Here is an 18,244-nt window from a genome sequence, read left to right on the forward strand (position 1 = left end):
GTCCCTGCGCAATTTGGGTTGTGCCACTCTTGCCGGGAGAGCGCCCCATAGGAGGTTGGAGACCAGTGCTGCCACCTTTTGAAAAAATTTGTGAGGTACCGGGTAAGGTGAATTTTCGAGGACATAGAGGAAGCGTGGCAGCGCCATCATCTTATAAAGGGCTGCCCGACCCAGAAGAGTCAACGGCAGGCCCGACCAGAACTCGACATCTCGCTTGAGCCTATCCATGGGCGGTTTCAGGTTTTTATCCATAAATTCCGACGCATCTTTAGTAATGTGTATGCCTAGGTATTTGAATGACGATCCCGCCAGTCGCAATGGACACGTATCGTCTAGAGTCGGAGCCGGGCTCCGCAACACATACAACTCCGACTTGGACCAGTTTAGCGTGTAGCCGGAGACCCTGCCATATGAGTCGCAGATGCGCAAGAGGGCCGGTATGCTCTCCTCAGGTTCTGTGAGATACACAAGCATGTCATCCGCGTATAGAGATAGGCGGTCTTCCCAACCCCCGGTCCCTGGAACACCCTTGAGTAGGGGAGAGGCCCGTATGAGAGTCGCCAGGGGCTCTAACGAGATGGCAAACAGCAGCGGAGACAATGGGCATCCCTGCCGTGTGCCTCTTCCCAACGGGAAGGTGTGCGAAATATGGCCATTTGCCACTACATGGGCCATCGGGGCCGTGTAGAGCAGTCTGACCCACGCCTGGAAGCGAGGTCCAAATCCCATCCGCTTCAGCGTTTCGAAGAGGTACTCCCACTCCACCAGGTCAAACGCCATTTTGGCATCTAGCGCCAGAACGACCGCCGGGTCTGTGATGGCGTCGGATCGAGCCAGGACACCATGGAGCCGCCGCAGATTCTGAGCAGTGTTCCTGTGCGGCATAAACCCGGACTGATCCGGGTGTATAATCGAGGACAAATGGGGCAGGAGTCTTTGCGCCAGGAGTTTGGCCAGGATTTTCACCTCCGCATTTAAGAGGGAAATAGGTCGATACGAGGAGCATTCCTCCGGAGGCTTGCCCGGCTTTGGGATTGTTACAATAGTCGCCACACGCTGATCTAGCGGAAGGGAGCCCCCCTCCAGGCAATCTTTAAACATCCCCAACAGGTATGTGCTAAGGGTGTCCGGCATCACCTGATACCACTCCACCGGTATCCCGTTCGGACCCGAGGCCTTGCCCGGGTTCAATGCCGCAATGGCCCTCTGGACCTCGTCTGTTGTAATGTCAGCTTCCAAGTCGTTCGAGGCCTCTGGGGATAGGGTCTGGACTGCGATCGGCGCGAGGAGTGCCCTGGCTTCCTCCGATGTAACCTGACGTGTTGGGGTGTATACTTGCTCAAAATGGGTCGCTAGTAACTCCGATATATGTCTCGGGTCGGTGTGTGTCACCCCCTGTGCATCTTTTAGGCTCTGGATCCCTCTGGAGCTGCCCTCACGCTTATCTAGCCACGCCAGCATCTTCCCTGCCTTGTCCCCCACCTCGTAAACCCTATGCTGAGTGTCCGCGATGTGACCCTTAACTATTGTACGTAAGTGGTCAGTGTAGAGTTGCTGCTGGAGAGTAAGTGCGTGTAGTGTGAGGGGAGAAGGGCGGGACTCGTGGGCCCTGGACCGTTCCTGCATGGTGATTTCCAGGTCCGTCAGTTCTTGTGTTAGCTGCCTCTTATGTCCGGTTATGGTATTAATGGCTTGACCCCGCAGAACGGTTTTGTATGCCTCCCAGAGCGTCGCCTGGGAACGCACCGATTGTGAGTTTTCGAGGAAGTAATGTTTCGTGGTTTGTTTCAGTGCCTTGCGAACCTGTGGGATCTTGAGACAAGAAGCGTGTATGGGATAAATGCGCCTACGTGATTTCGTCTGTATAGAAAGCGTCAGTGTGAGCGGGGAGTGATCTGAAATACCTCGGGGGTGAATCACCGCAGTGTCTACGTGGCTAAGGGCCTCCCCCAGGGATAGAAAGTAGTCTATGCGCGACAGGCTACCGTGCACCGCGGAGTGAAAGGTGTACTGCTGCTTGCCTGGGTGTAGGTGTCTCCAAATGTCGGTCAGTCCCATGGCCGTGGTGAAGCGCCGGAAGTACGTCTCCCCCCCATGCTGGGTCGGAGTGGGGTATTTATCCAGATGTGGATCCTGGACAGCATTAAAGTCTCCCCCCAAAATGATCGCACCTTCAGGGAGAGTCAGGAGGAAGTCCCCTAGTCTCGGGAGGTGTACTGAGTGCAAGGCAGGTGGGACGTACACGGACACTAGATTCAGGAGTTTCCCTTCCCACTGCCCCTGCACGGCCGCGAAGCAGCCCTGGTCGTCAGTTTTGGTGGATAGGGGCAGGAATCGTGAGTTCTTTTGCACGAGTACGCCGGTTCCCCTGGAGCCGGACGTGAAGGCAGAGTGAGCCCACATTTTGTATCCTCGCCTATCTAAGGCCTTAGTAGCTCCCCCTAGCAGATGTGTTTCTTGTAATAGGGCCACGTTAGGACGCAGGCGCTTCACAGCTGTTAAAACCAATCCCCGCTTTACCTTATCACCCAGGCCCCTCACATTCCAGGACAGTACGGTCAATGGCGGAGAGTGTGCATCTGTAGGGTTCAGATTCCCCGTCTGTACAGTAGTACTAGCCATCGGGAAGTATGGGATAGACGTTGTGGCGCCCCGGAGATGGGACTGCTCTGTTGGCTGCGCCACAGCACAGCGAGGCGACCAGAGTCTTCATGGGGGCATAGTGTCACAGGTTATCATTCTCAACAGTGTCCCCCGAGTTCCAGCGGCCCTGAAACAATGTCCTCGACCCTTTGTACCCATTCCTAACAAAAACCATTCAAAACATTCCCCCCTCCCTGCCCCCCTGCTTAACGGACCTCCAACTGCCCGCCACCCCAACTTAGCAGAGTGCAATACCCTTCCCAAAGAACACAGTACTTGCTTGTAAGGGGGAGAGCGCCTCCCCGGGTTGGCGGCTCCCCTGTAGGCTCTCGGGGTTGCCATGCCAGAGTCAACGTGCTGCTGTGAAAGATCAGTTAGTGCCGGTGGTCGGCGAGGTAGTGCAGTTCAGTGGTCGTCGTTGGAGTCAACCAGTGTCGCCACCCCCTTCAAAGCCATGGGAAGGCGAGCGTTCTGCGCCCTCCACGCGCCCCGAAGCCTGTGAGCCATTCCTGCTGTCTCCTCTGCGGTCCGATTCATGTCTGTTCGTCCTGCGCTGTCTCCCCACGGTGTGCCAGCCCTCTAGCCAGTCCCGGGCCGTGTCAGGGGAGTCAAAGAACCATACTTTCTTGTCCGCCACAACTCGTAGCCTGGCTGGAAATAGCATGGAGTAGGGTAGTTCTTTCTCCCGTAGAGTCTTCTTCACCTCCAGGAATGTTCTCCTCTTTCTCGACACCTCCGCCGTGTAATCCGGGAAGAAGGCGATTTTGGAGTTTTGGATCTGGATGGTCGGCGCCACTCTAGCAGCCTGCAAAATGGCGTCCCTGTCCCGGAAATTAAATAGCCTCGCCAGTATCGGTCGCGGTGTGCCTCCGGTCTTGGGCTTCCCTCCCGGAACCCGATGGGCTCTTTCGACCGAGAAGAAGTTTGATAGGCCTTTAGGCTGGAGCCGAGTTTTCACCAGGTCTTCCACGTACAGGTCAAGGGCCCCCGTGTCTTCCGATTCCGGAACTCCCAGAATGCGGACATTATTGCGCCTTGAGCGACCTTCCTGGTCGTCCAGCTTGTCTTTCAGGAGTTTGTTGTCCGCTTGCAGGCGCTCCATTGCAATTTGCAGTTCAGACACGTCCTCAACCAAAGATTTCGTGACCACTTCGACTTGCTTGACCCTTTCGTTCATCTTTTGTAAATCCGCCCTGATTAAGGTGACTTCGGTCGCCGTGGCCCCCACAGTTTCTTGCACCTGCGCCAGCGCCGCCAGGACATCGTCCAGTGTGGCTTTCTTCCCCGCCTCCGCCTCCGCCATTTTCCCTCCAACGGTTTTGCGCTGGTCTTGTGGTGGCGAGCGTCGATCATATGCAAATTTGTCCAGCTTTGCCTGGGTCGTAGTGGTCTTGGGGCCTCTGTGCGACATGGCGTGGTCCTCGTCGGGCCGGCACAGTGACTTCCCCGGTCGCCCGCGCCGAGTAATGGCGGCGGTGAACCTGGAGAGTCCTTCGTCTGCCGAGATTCCTGTAGCGCTGAATATGCCCGAAGAGGGTCAACAGGTGGTCGGAGGGTGGGCACTCGGGCTTTGGACTCTTCGGAGAGAGGTAGCGGGGCCTCGGAAGGAGGTGATCGTTGAGCCGACACTTCCGGTCTGTCGGACCCGATTGTCGGCTGCTTCCGGCTGGGTTCAATCCGGCTGTAGCTCCGGGGTTCCGTGGCCGCGTGTAGGCCCGGCCCCTCCTCCGCCTCTGGCCCGCGGCAACGTGCTGTTTCGGGCTTTCGCCGCACCGGAAAATTCCGGAGATGGTCGCTGCACGGTCTCTGGGTCCGGTTCCCCTTCTGGAGCCGGAATGGATCAGGATATTTGTGCGGATTGATGCGGAAAGCCGCCTTTACCCGGGAGCCTCCCTAAGCTGCGGCCGCCATCGTTGGCTGCTAGCCACGCCCCCCGGAATGCCATAGTTTGACGTAAAGTCGGGCATATGAACGTCATAATTAACCCCTGGGGAATAGTTTTCCATTGTAAGTAACTGAGTTCTTGGAGAAATCAATATTCAAGCAAGGGGAAGTTCCCTAACTGCTTAAGCCGGTTTTCCAAAAAATCGTTATGACGTTTGGTACGGGTGGAAGTAGCCATGCCTGTATTTGGGTAGCATGGGCTTTGATTTCTATGCCTATATAAGGGCAATGTGAATTGTACCTATATAAGGGCATGAATCGGGAAAATTTACTCAGGGCCTAAAACACCACACAACACCCACTCCACTTTCCCAAGTACGACATTGCTAAGTTCTAAACACATAAAAACGTATCTAAACATGATATGTTAAAAACCCACCCAAAATACATAAAAAATGCATTGGAATTGGTTGAACACAAAAAAAAGCATTTGTGCTGTACGCATTTGAAGCTATGTTTCATTCAAAGCAGATCATTTGATACTTGAAAATGCTATCCGAATGAATCACGAAAATACATTTATGAAATGGCTCTTAAATACAGAAGAAAAAGTCGAGACCAATTCATGGCAGAATATATAAACTTGTTGAATGTGGACAAGGTCAAATATTGTCTTACTTGGAAGATTTTTCAAAGAATTCTGGTTCTCTATGAATAGTTCTACTTTAAGCAGATTACTTGTTGCCAAAAAATTATAAAGTACAAATTTGGAAAACAAAAATTAATCATAGAAAAAAAGAGTTCCAAAGTTAGAAACTTTGTTTTGAAAAATTTAAAAATGAAGGTCGAATTCAGAGTCTCTCAGACATTGTGTGCCAAATCAAAAGTCAGTGTGATTGTTTGGGGAAAACATCAAGCCTTCTAAGTCTGTAAAGAATTTGTCTACCATTGTAGGGGAAAGCTGGATTACCTCGTTAAGAAGGTCAATTGCACATAGATGTGAAGCATCGCCGTCAGCGTTTGTAGCATTAGCAATGTTCGAATTTGAATTTGAATGTGTGCCACTTTCCTCTCATACCTCAGCAGTACCATGGTGCCTCTGTGAGATCTCAATGAATGCTGTCATCAGGATTTGTAGCCGTTGGGGACAACACAGCGCATGAGCCATTACTGGTCCAAGCAAAGTATCAACAAATAATGTTATCCCGAGCACTCTTTGAAGCGCGTTCAACTATTTTTGGAATTTAATGGTGGGTGCCCTTGTCGTCGCACGTAGCCTAAACGTGCCTTTACAAATCAAGCGAATGTTGAGGTTAGAAGCACTAGCCTCCAGACCGGGCTCTCCAATCACAACGAAAACGATGTTTTCTCTTTGAAGATCATCAATCTTTATTCAGTTCAGAACTATTTTAAATCCATATAGCTCTGCAGCGTTATATTTTCATTTATGCCAACATAATAATCTTCTTATGTCGCACTACAATCAGTACATTAATCCACTTTATGGAAACACCCAATGCATTTCGGGTCAAACAACAACCATGACCCTTCGTCAGGGGTCTGAAAAAGGAAATCAAACAGGACCAAATTAGTCACCCTTAATAATAGCCAACTGTACAATGCTGTGATTAATCATCTCACCAACAACCACAAGGGAAAGGAAACCGGAAAAAACGTGACGAACGAAAGTTCCAAAGCACCAACAGAAAGAATCGCCAGCTGTTAAGTCGAAGTTAAACGAGCAGAAGGATGCTCCACCTTAACAATGTGCAAACCCCGTGTTCCGCTAGCTTCCCTCCCAAATATAAGCTCAGGTTGAACAATATCATACTAAACAATGATTCAACAAAGGACTTACGAACGACTTACGAACACCATTGGTTGCGATCGCGGTCATGTGACTCATTTTTCATCCTATTAGAACAGTTGTAGCTAGGATGTTGCAAACTTCAGAATCCACGGAAGCGCGAATGCGTGTGTGACCCATGACGCAGCGTTATCCCGGGGACTCACTTCCTGGTTTACATCGCCAGCGGTGAGAGACGACCGGCGCTACATAGCGGACTACTCTGTATACTAAGTTTGGGCCACACAATTAAAAAGAGAGTGACCATACCGGCACTAATGTGAAGTATCCCCCACTAAGTTGGGAAGATGCATTGGATACCCACGCCCTGAGGGAATTCTTAGCACTAATTGATAGTGTGAATTCACCATCATTGTGAGTGGATTAATTCTCACGACGCTACAAAACTTTGGGAATACGGATACATAGATCCTGGGTCGTTTACTGAGTAAGCTCACCACCATTGAGAGTGGATTAAATTCTTACGGCTTCTACCCTGAGACATGGATACATAGATCCTTGGTCGATTACTGATGACGACCATTTGATTCACCATTAGGGTACTTTTATACGTCAGGTACGGAGGGTGCTCCCTAGTCCTGAAGAAGACCCGCAAGCAGAGGCTATCAGTTACCCCAAAGGCATTAAGTCGGGTCGAAACGTCGACACCCCTAATAATACTCCCTGGACCACTTAAAAAATCTAGTGTTAAACGTGTTAAATAAAATGAATGAGATTCTGACACACTAGATTCTGAACTTTGAGAGTGGACAGGCCTATATTGTGTGAAAGTATCGAATCATTATATCCACTTGTATAAATTGTCACCAATCCTTTCCTTTTCCTTCTCTCAATCACATGCGCCATCTTTCGAGCACTAACTCTATGCACGTCCCTATGAGCACCCTGATATTCGTACCTTAAAAAACTTTGTAAATATTGTAAAAAAACGAGAAAACTGGATTTTTGAACCTTTGAATTATAAAAGGGTAAATGTATTGTTTGGCATAAATAAAATGTACTATATATTTTTCTATAAATACGTTACAATTGTTGGGCTCTGTGTTTGTATGAATAATTCTGGATCTTATCCAAAGAGCAAAATTTATTTGGGCTCAAAGTTAGCAAACTAAGGATTACTCTTGTGATATAACCACTGAATTGAATTAGGTCAAGGACCACTGTTTTTGTTAAAGCATTGTACCCAGGTCCAGGACCGGTTTGGGATACCCCCTTTTCGATAATAAGTGTGCCCTGAGGCTGGCATTTCAGTACATCCCTGAGAAGTGAGCTTTGAGTCATGTAGTGTTCCTGTTATACCACGTGCAATTCACCCTCCAAAGACTGAATGATTCCTGGTTGTGAAGGGTGGCTGATTCTGATAAGGTGCTTGATAGTTTTCCAGAAACTCATGGTTCGAGGCATATGAGCTGCAAAGTAGTACACTGCATTAGATCGCAACCTGGTGTTGGGCTCGGATGATTGCAGGTTGTTGTCTTCTTGGAAGAAGTCTTTGTTAGTCCCGACAGGTGACTCCTCCCTTGGGCAATACTCCGCATCGGCATCGGCTCCATCCTCAGATTGTTTTTTTCCGCCACTGTGTTCGGATGAAAGTTTCTCCGCTCCGGCCTGTAACTTCGACGCGCAGAACTTCATAAAACATATGCTACCTGCCTTCGACATCGACTGCAACACCTTTCGACAACGAAGTTTCCATTCCGGTCATCCAAGTGGGCCCTTGGGCCTATCGACGCCGTGCGTCCTGCAGCACATGGAAAGGACTCCATTCCGAAAATGCCCGAAATGTCAAGCAAAGTTCCCACATAGCGACCGCCACGAGGTTTGTAACTTCTGCCTGTCACCGGACCACAACGAGTCGACCTGCACAGCCTGTGCTTCCTTCCGCTCGAAGAAAACCATCCGAGACCGGAGGGCCCGTCGACACAAGATGAGGAGAACAGCTCCAGCACCGGAAGACATCTTCGACGAGGTTCCACTCGTTCCCGATGAAGACTCACCGGATCTCCTGATCATCTCCGAGGCAGATGACTCCGACGACTCCATTCCATCGGGTCAGCGCGTGAGTACTACTGCCCCGGCCACACATATGCCCAAACAGAAGGCAAAGGTCAGCACTCTGCCTGCTGGGCCCAGTCGAGACCAATCATCTACTTCGAAAGTCCCGCCTTCAGGCTCTACCCCCAAGAAATCTTCCACGCCAAGAGTCTTCCGTCGACTCAGAAAAAATGTCCTCCGCCTTCCGGTGCCTCGTCACCAAGCAAGACTCTGTCGGCACCGAAGCCAAAACACCCTTCGGCTCCGACACCCTCAGTAAAGCAGAAAAATAATGCAACTGCAAGCAACAAAACTATAAGCATCCCTAAACCTAGAAAGGTAGAAAATGGTTTGGCAGCCACCAAACATGACTTTCCCGTCTCCCTCCAGGAATTGTGGTAACAAATCTATAGCCCTTTCGCTCAGTCACTCGTGCTTTCTCTCAGAGAAATATATAAGGAATACACAGCGGACCTTGCAGGCAAATGAAAACAGAGCATTAGTACTTCTTAATACTTTTAAAGACAAAAACTTGGCTGCTTCTGTTTTTATTGTATATACCATCTTTATGTTTTTTTTATAGACTGTGCTGTATCTTTTTGACATCCCGATCTGCAGCAGGACTTCCCCGATTGAGCAGAGTAAGTATGTCAAGCCCCACATCCAGAGCTGTAGGGGCATATTAGCAGACTAGTTGTTTGGAACCTGGCTATTTTATTTAGCCACTTATGTGTTGTCATCACAAACATTTCTCCTGCTTGGGGATTTTAATTATCGTGGAGAAGAATTTTTAGATATGGAAGTAGCAAAACTATTATCAGACTTAAAGACTTGAGGACTGCAACAAAAGATTACAGGCCCTACTCACTCGGCGGGCCATAATCTTGGACTTAATCTTCACCTCTACTGCACTGACTTGTGAAGCCCATGCCTTGACGTGGACTGACCACTCATTAATCTTCACCGCCTCTACTGCACTGGCTTGTGAAGCCCATGCCTTTGACGTGGACTGACCTCTCATTACTCTTCTCCGCCTCTACTGCACTGACTTGTGAAGCCCATGCCTTTGACGTGGACTGACCTCTCATTAATCTTCACCACCTCTACTGCACTGACTTGTGAAGCCCATGCCTTTGACGTGGACTGACCACTCATTAATCTTCTCCACCTCTACTGCACTGACTTGTGAAGCCCATTCCTTTGACGTGGACTGACCACTCATTACTCTTCACCACCTCTACTGCACTGACTTGTGAAGCCCATGCCTTTGATGTGGACTGACCACTCATTAATCTTCTCCACCTCTACTGCACTGACTTGTGAAGCCCATTCCTTTGACGTGGACTGACCACTCATTAATCTTCACCACCTCTACTGCACTGACTTGTGAAGCGCATGCCTTTGAAGTGGACTGACCACTCATTAATCTTCACCACCTCTACTGCACTAACTTGTGAAGCCCATGCCTTGGACGTGGACTGACCTCTCATTACTCTTCACCACCTCTACTGCACTGACTTGTGAAGCCCATGCCTTTGACGTGGACTGACCACTCATTACTCTTCACCACCTCTACTGCACTGACTTGTGAAGCCCATGCCTTGGACGTGGACTGACCTCTCATTACTCTTCACCACCTCTACTGCACTGACTTGTGAAGCCCATGACTGCCACCAGCTGCGAGGCCCAGTAATACTTGTGAATGCTCCGGACCGCCGGTCCATCTTAATAAACTCCCCACTGCAACTTACTCAGCGTGACGCACCGCCATCCCACAACAGAAGCCGAAGTTCTGGTGGGATCTTAAAGGACGTTTTTTGCACAATGTACAGGAGACCCTGGAGGGCCATCACTTTAAATAGGGCCACCCGGCCCAGTAAGGAGATCGGGAGCGCCCGCAAGTGTGGGGCATCCCAGCGAAGACGGTCTCATTTCGGGAGTATGTTCCTGTCTGTGCTCTCTTGTAATGAACACAACCAAATATTTAAAGCCATGTAGTGCCACCCTAACTGTGCACCTAGAGAGCAGCCGCAGGGTCCCTGCCACCAGCAGGAATATTAAGGTCTTCTTCCAGTTGATATTATATCCTGATCAACAGGAATACCCCATATGAGAGGTCCTGGTGAACCCAAACATGTGTGAAGAGCATAGGAGACAAGGAACATCCCTGTCGGACGGCAAAGACTCAGTAGACTGTATTATTGAGGCGCATGCTCGCTAGAGGGGCCTCATACAAGAGCTTAACAGCAGCGCCACTGGTTCAGCTAAGGAAGCTCCTATTGCATGTGGTACTCCATTAAGGTGTCGGAGATTTAAGCGCATTCCCTGGTGTGGCATAAAGCCCGATTGAGCAGGATGAACCACTGTTGCAATTACTGTCCGCAGGCAGATCGCCAGGGCGTTCGCAAGGACCTTAGTCTCAATATTAAGCGGGGAGATAAGTCTATAAGACCCACACTCAGTTGCTGGTTCGTCCTTTTTGGGATGACCGCCACCTCAGACATTCTTTGGTCCTCCGGGAGACACCCTTATTTTCAGACAGTCTGAAACATACTCTGGAGGCACTCCCTGATTTTATCCATCATGATTTTATATAATTATAACGGGAGCTCATCAGGCCCGTCGCTTGCCCTGTTTGCAAGGTTCCTATTGTCTTATTTATTTAGTCTACTATCAGGTCTTGGTCTAGTGCGTCTAGGTCCTTATTTGTTAGCATTGGCAGGGTCAGGTCTTTCAGGAATTCTCTCCCAGTATTTCCGTTCCCTTGTTGTCTGTGTCCTCAAGGATCCAGTTCCGTCCTTTGTCTTGTCTCTCTAACCATGTAGCAACTCATTGGCTTTATCACCGACATTATAGAGACATTGCATGAGTGCCGGCTATTTTCCATTAGTGCTCTTAATGTGGGCTGCTTCAGTTGATGGTGTAATGGGAGAGAAACTGATTCCCCACTTGCCAAGCGAACCTCCAGGAAAGCACATTCCGTGTCCTGAGCCTCGCACTTCAATTTACGTTCCATCGACATTCTCCCAATCAAGGCTTGTGACTGGCCTCGAATCACTGCCTTGAATTCACCCTATAGCATGCAAGCTGATTCAATAGGCCGCCCATTCTCCCTAAAATTGAATTCTGCTCTATCTCTCATACATAAAGTGTGGCAGGGTATGCTCAGACGTGAGTCCCTTGCTCACTTTGCCACTGGATTCAAGCAAGCCCGGCCGAAGACGGCTGAAATGCCAGAAACCGGTCCCTAAAAGCTTGTTTCCGGTCCAGGGAAGGCATGGCTTGGCAGTTCAGGCTGGACTGTTCCCATGAGGCACAGGGTCAGACTGATTTGCATATGGCCATGTCTGAACTGGGGTGGCAGAGTGGGCTAAAGAACGGTGATGGATTAAACCCAGATCTGTGGACTGGGTGTGAGTGTTTGATTGGTTCAGATGCTCCGTCCATCACCCCACCCTTTTGTACCACTTTTGGCCGCCATAAGTGTGGCAGGGTATGCTCAGACATGAATCCCTTGCTCACTTTGCCACTGGATTCAAGCAAGCCCGGCCGAAGACGGCTGAAATGCCAGAAACCGGTCCCCGGAAGCTTGTTTTCGGTCCAGGGAAGGCATGGCTTGGCAGTTCGGGCTGGACTGTTCCCATGAGGCACAGGGGCAGACTGATTTGCATATGGCCATGTCTGAACTGGGGTGGCAGAGTGGGCTAAAGAACGGTGATGGATTAAACCCAGATCTGTGGACTGGGTGTCAGTGTTTGATTGGTTCAGATGCTCCGTCCATCACCACCCCCTTTTGTACCACTATCTCTCATACAAGCTTTGAACATCTTGTCTTTTAAATATCACGGATCAACCATTGGGGGTTGGATGAAGTCCACAACCGGACCATCGAGTTGCACCTCCACCAGCGAATGGTCTGAGATTCCCCCTGCTATGTGCGTAACAGCTCTAAAATCAACTTTATGGACAGTCTCGGTGAAAGGATGGTGCAGGCATGCCAGACTACCATGTGCTGCAGATAGGTGCGTCCGGTTCTGATACCCTGTTCCCCTCTAGGGGCATTTAGGAGTATCATGAATATAGTATAGGTGCAGTTCTGTCACTCCAGTCACCCCAATGCGTATATGCTCTGTCGTAAGCGTCTTATCCTTCCACTGGATGAGTCAGTCTTGTCTGGGTCTCTTTCCCGTTTCCCGGCACTTGAATGGCACGCCCGAACACTCGAGAGAGCAGTGACCCACCAGCAGGCTTTTGTGGAGCGCTTTTGTCCTGGATATAGGGCTGCATACAGTAGGGCACTCACTCTGTCTTTTCTTTGCCTTTGCCTGAAGATCAGCAGTTCCAAGGTAGCAGTCACACCTGGCCTGTTGGTAAGTGCAGCCCCTCTGGAGGCCCGACCGTCAGCAATTGAGCCCACATTGTGGCCGGCTGGACCACAGGCGTAAGCTCAGACATGGTGTTCGACACTGGAGTAGTTGTAGTCCCTCATGGGCCTCCGACACAGAGTAGCCAGAAATTCAGCAGCTAAAAGCCCAACAAAGGCTCTCCAGAAAGCTAGTAGACTCAAACCCTGTTGTGTTAGGAATTTGGCAAATGCAACCTTGAACACGCCGTTGGCAGCACACAATCATCCAACTGGGCCTCAACAATCACGTTGTCGTGGAGTTTTATTTTCTGCCTTGAATTGTTGGGAGAGTCTTGGCGGGGGAGGAGGGAGTCCCTCAGACTAGCTGGTCCTGCTGGATGGCTTTCCGGCCCGCCCTACAAATAACGAGGATGTGTCGGACCTTGCTTCTTCCAGGACAGCCTTGTCCTCCTGCTGGATAGTCAAACTCCCTTCCCTTTCTTACCAGACAGGCAGGCTTCTAGGCAGACTTCTAGGCTCTTCAGGACAGGTACACAGCTTCTCCATTAAGTAATTCAGCCTGCAGGTGATGTCCCCTCAACTTAGATAGACTGTCAGGCTGACACCATCCCTGGTGGCACAGCAGGCACCTGGGTACTTTGTAGAGCACATTATTCCTTGGTAACAGAGGACTTTGAACTAGGGTTTAAAAGAGGGATAGATGGTCCCACTTCTATACACAACTGGCAGGCAGGAGATGCATTCTAATCTGTCGCACTCTCACATTGCTTCTATGCTACGCACACCAATACCCTAAACACGCACTTGATGTTAGTGCAAAGTCTGTGCACAGGTATAGAAATGGAGCATTCCATGGGTGTGTCAGTAGGAAGCCACTCCACTGACCATGATGCAAAGATCTCATGGTGCATTGCCACCAGCGCTCTAGTTGGTAAACCCATGACAGTCCTCTGCCTTAAATAAGGGCACACTTGGTGTGACCCTCCAGGTCAAAAGACCGGTTCAAGACCTCTCGTAGTCCCTTGTTAGAGGTTGCACATTACTGCGGTGGCAGAAAAATCTCATGTAATTGTTTTGTGGTAGATTAATCCCAGTAACATGCAGTTACAAGTTTGACGCCATGGACTGGGGAGTTGCCATGAGGAACACATTCTTCTGCCTGTCAAACCACATGCCATTCACTATTTCACAGTGTTTTACTGCTTTTATTTACCACTAGTTTTAAGCAGGTGGTAGATAAAAGCATGTGGTTGGTTGGGGAGAGAGGGGTGAAGCGGGGGAGGGAAGGGTAAAGAAATGTCCAACAAAGGGAAGAATTGTGTTTCCCCCAGTTTGTAAAAAAACAGCATATGTCTTGGCTGCTTCTGCTGCACCCAGAGTCTTGTGCGTCTTTTCAGTCTAATTTTCCTGTCTGGAAAAAAATGGTGTCCTGTTTTTCTGCACCCGGTACATCCAGGTGCAGAAAAACCTAACAACTGATAATCAGGTGGAATAAAATGAACACATGAAAGTACTCCTTAATGTCATTGCTCTTGATTCATACTCTGGACCATAGTTGAGGGATATGTTTAGGCATAGTCCTCGCAGCACAGAATAGATTTGCTTGAGGCAGAGGCCAGAGCTCAAAAGTCAGGATACCAGATACAAGTTGGTGGTAACTCAGGGCAGGGGAAAACGCCTGTTGTCCATGGAGGGGTCATTCCCGTCCCAGAATTCTAGATTAAAAATTAATTAATAGTATCCTTTTTTAAATATCTGTTTGGAGCCAGTCCGTATGACTTTAATGTCTGTCTTTGGGGTTCTATGGTTCAAGTCCATAGGGTGCATGTATCCTTTGTGAGCTTAATAAAATGTTGAAAATTCTATAAATCCTCACTCCTACATCCAAGTACTCTCAGGCTACTATTCTACACTCTGCTCTGTATGAAAAACAGCTCAACATTTTCAAAATTCTGCAACTCTGCATTGATTTGGCTTGCAAATTATATTTTTGGAAATTTTCATGTATTAACTATTTAATTTTAATACTATAGGTGATTGAAATTACTGACGAAGAAAGCAAGATTCAGCACCAGGCAACTGAAGTCAGTGCCATAAGAAGGATTATTTTGAAAAACTGAAGGACATCCAGCATTCTACGTTTAAACAATTTCCAAAATCTAGGTGTGGCGAGGAAGTGGGAGCTGAGGAAAGTACTATACTGTCAGTGAAGTCTCTAATTTAGCATTTCATTAGTCCAGAGCAAAGCCATATCTGTGCACAGAATAACCTTCATCTAAAACATCATGTAATCCCAGAGAGGAAGCACACACTGCATAAAAGAGAGTTATAACAAAAGGTTTCTTCTGCAGACCATCAAAGAAAAGACGCTGAGAGAAGACTCCGAAGCTGACACGTTAACAACCAAAAGATTGGAAAATCACCTTTGTTCAACAACCGTTTTTAGCCAGTTATGCAAGTTTGAGACTATCTGCCTCGGGATAGAACACCGCGACCCACTCTGCTCACTCTTGCGAAAACCTTAAAAATTCACCACTTTATTGTGTTCATGACCATCTCAGATTGTTTCCTTTTTATTGTGTACTGTTCTGTAATTCTATGTAAATCGCCTCAACATTATCTGCTGTGCATGAGGGATATGTAAAACTGTTAAAGATAAAAATGGATTAAATGAGCACAGTTGCGCTATAGGTAATGTAAATAAATCCTCGTCTTCAGAACTACAAACCTTAACCTTACACCAAACATAGAAAGGGTAAAAGGAACTGATGTTCTGAGACTCGTGATCCACAATAGTACTGTGCACGTTCTAACGCCCTCAGTTACTGCCATTACATCAGTGCAAAAAGGTACTTATCAGTTTAATCATTAAATATCAGACTAACACCTTATCACTGCATTGCTAAGAACCTATACAAATAGATTTGAGGAAATCTTCAGTCACAAAATAAGTTGCTGCCGGAGAGCCTAGACCTAAAGACTATTATCTGCTAGAAACATTTCGACATATGTTACAGGGCTGCTTCCAGACATATTTTGCTCAATTCAAGTGTTAAGAAGATTACACACAATTTCTTATAGAGATAAATGCTGAACATTATCTAAACAAGCCTGACTCTAAAATCAGGTTCCCTCTTACCGTGGCATATAAGCAAGAGAAAACGAAACATAGAGATATTAACTCTAGGGATACACCTTATAAAAACATTGACTGTGCGAACAAATTCAGTGTTCAAAACCGCCTCAATCAAGGTAAAATAACCTAAGTTGGGGAAAAAAGTTACATGTGCCAGAAAAGATACAGCCCTAAATCTTATCTCACAGAATTTGACAGAATGCACACTGGGGGAAACCACTTTCAGTGCAATGTATGCCAAAAAAGTTTCAGACGTAAATCTTATCTAACTGAACATATAAAAATCCACACTGGGGAAAACCCTTATCAGTGCTCTGAATGCCAGGAAAGGTTTTGTAACAAAGAAAGCCTTTCTCAACATGCAATAACCCATTCTGTGGAACAACCTTATCAGTGCTCTGAATGCCAGAAATGTTTCAGTGTAAAAAGTAGTCTCACACGGCATAGAAAGATCCACACAGGGAAAACGCCTTATCAGTGCTCTGAATGCCACAAATGTTTCAGTGAAAAAAGCGTTCTCAATCAGCATATAAGAACCCACACTGGGGAAAAACCTTATCAGTGCTCTGAATGCCCAAAAGATTTCAAACTTAAATCACTTCTAACTGCACATTTGAGATTCCACACTGGGGAAAAACCTTATCAGTGCTCTGAATGCCAGAAATGTTTCAGTGACAAAATAGGACTCACTCAACATATACCAACCCACACTGGGGAAAAACCTTACCAGTGCTCTGAATGCCACAAATGTTTCAGTGTAAAAAGCAATCTCACTCAGCATATAAGAACCCACACTGGGGAAAAACCTTATCAGTGCTCTGAATGCCACAGATGTTTCAGTGAAAAAATCAGACTCACTGAGCATATAAGAACCCACACTGGGGAAAAACCTTATCAGTGCTCTGAATGCCACAAATGTTTCAGTGAAAAAAGCAGTCTCACTCAGCATATAAGAATCCACACTGGGGAAAAGCCTTATCAGTGCTCTGAATGCCACAAATGTTTCAGTGAAAAAAGCGGTCTCAGTCAGCATATAAGAATCCACACTGGGGAAAAGCCTTATCAGTGCTCTGAATGCCACAAATGTTTCAGTGAAAGAAGCGGTCTCAGTCAGCATATAAGAACCCACACTGGGGAAAAACCTTATCAGTGCTCTGAATGCCACAATTGTTTCAGTGAAAAAAGCAGTCTCACTCAGCATATAAGAATCCACACTGGGGAAAAGCCTTATCAGTGCTCTGAATGCCAGAAATGTTTCAGTGAAAAAAGCAATCTCACTCAGCATATAAGAACACACACTGGGGAAAAACCATATCAGTGCTCCGAATGCCTAAAATGTTTCAGCCGTAAATCGCATCTCACTGGACATGTGAGAATTCACACTGGTGCATAAAATTATCAGTGCTCTAAAGGTCAGTAAAGATTCAGAGGTAGTGATGGTTACAAGCGCCATAAGAAAACACACCATCAAAATAATTCAGTGCTCAGCACGCCAGAAAAACATCAATTTTATACTCAATCTCACTCTACATGAGCAGACGGACACACAGGAAAAACATTACCAACGCTGTGAATGCCAGAAATTCCTATTTGACAGGCACATCCTCACGAACCAAAAGCGACTCCATACTGATGAAAACCTTATGAGTGCTCTGAATGCCAGAAAAGCTCCAGAGAAAAAAACGCTATCTCACCATGAGAAACTCCACACTGGAGAAAATCCTTATGTCATAAAAGCTTGAATCTGAAAGACAGTGTTATGCTTCATGAGAGATCCCACTCTGGGGAAAAACCTTATGAGTGTTCGAAATGCAAACAAAGTTTTGGTTACAAATTACTTCTAACTTGTCATGAGCGAACTCACACGGGGGAAAAAAGCCTTATATGTGTTCTGAATGTCAGATAAGGTTCAATCACGAATACAATGTCATTTCACATGAGAGAATTCACACTGGTCTAAAGCCTTATACAGGAAGGGAAAGCCAGAAACGTTATACTCAGAAAGGAGATATCACTAAACATAAGAAATGCATCCACACCAGGTGAAAAGTGAGGCGTATCTTGAGTTGCAGAAAAGCTTCTAACAACCTGACTTTACATGAGAGAGCACATATTGTGGTTGCAATAGAATTCATCAAAAATCTCTTACAGGATAACTTAGGCTGCCCGCATGCAACCTCCAAAGAAATTTCAGGCCTGGAAATATTTTTCTTTGCAACAGAATCCACAATTTGAGTATCTGAAAGTTACAAAACTCTCAAGGTCTTTACTTTACACAGAGAAGTGTTAGTGCTTGCAAAAATCAACTAATTGC

At 47.5% G+C, this 18,244-nt stretch overlaps 1 protein-coding gene and 1 long non-coding RNA gene across 3 annotated transcripts in view; both read left to right on the forward strand.

The window, feature by feature from the left end:
• Positions 1–15,139, forward strand: part of LOC147737592 (uncharacterized) — a 76,674-nt gene extending 61,535 nt beyond the window's left edge. The window contains exon 3 of the long non-coding RNA XR_015299748.1: positions 14,828–15,139. This is a non-coding gene — a long non-coding RNA (uncharacterized LOC147737592). The remainder of the gene's footprint in view (positions 1–14,827) is intronic.
• Positions 15,140–16,078: 939 nt separating this feature from the next.
• Positions 16,079–17,673, forward strand: LOC147737593 (uncharacterized). 2 transcript variants are annotated; one of them, XM_086934948.1, is made up of 2 exons: positions 16,095–16,306; positions 16,382–17,673. In XM_086934948.1, exons 1-2 carry the CDS (start codon positions 16,130–16,132, stop codon positions 17,321–17,323), a joined length of 1,119 nt encoding a protein of 372 aa, XP_086791074.1. In that variant the 5' UTR covers positions 16,095–16,129; the 3' UTR covers positions 17,324–17,673. The 2 variants fall into 2 exon arrangements, with proteins under 2 accessions (XP_086791068.1, XP_086791074.1); XM_086934942.1 differs by having other exon boundaries at positions 16,079–17,673.
• Positions 17,674–18,244: the final 571 nt, after the last annotated feature.

The sequence above is a fragment of the Lissotriton vulgaris genome, chromosome 1_1 (genome assembly GCF_964263255.1).
Source record: "Lissotriton vulgaris chromosome 1_1, aLisVul1.2, whole genome shotgun sequence".
Classification (NCBI taxonomy): Eukaryota; Metazoa; Chordata; class Amphibia; order Caudata; family Salamandridae; genus Lissotriton; species Lissotriton vulgaris.

What these genes read in the sequence shown, in the direction of transcription:
- LOC147737593 (XM_086934942.1), top strand. Translation starts at nt 16,079, where the DNA reads ATGTGCCAGAAAAGATACAGCCCTAAATCTTATCTCACAGAATTTGAC.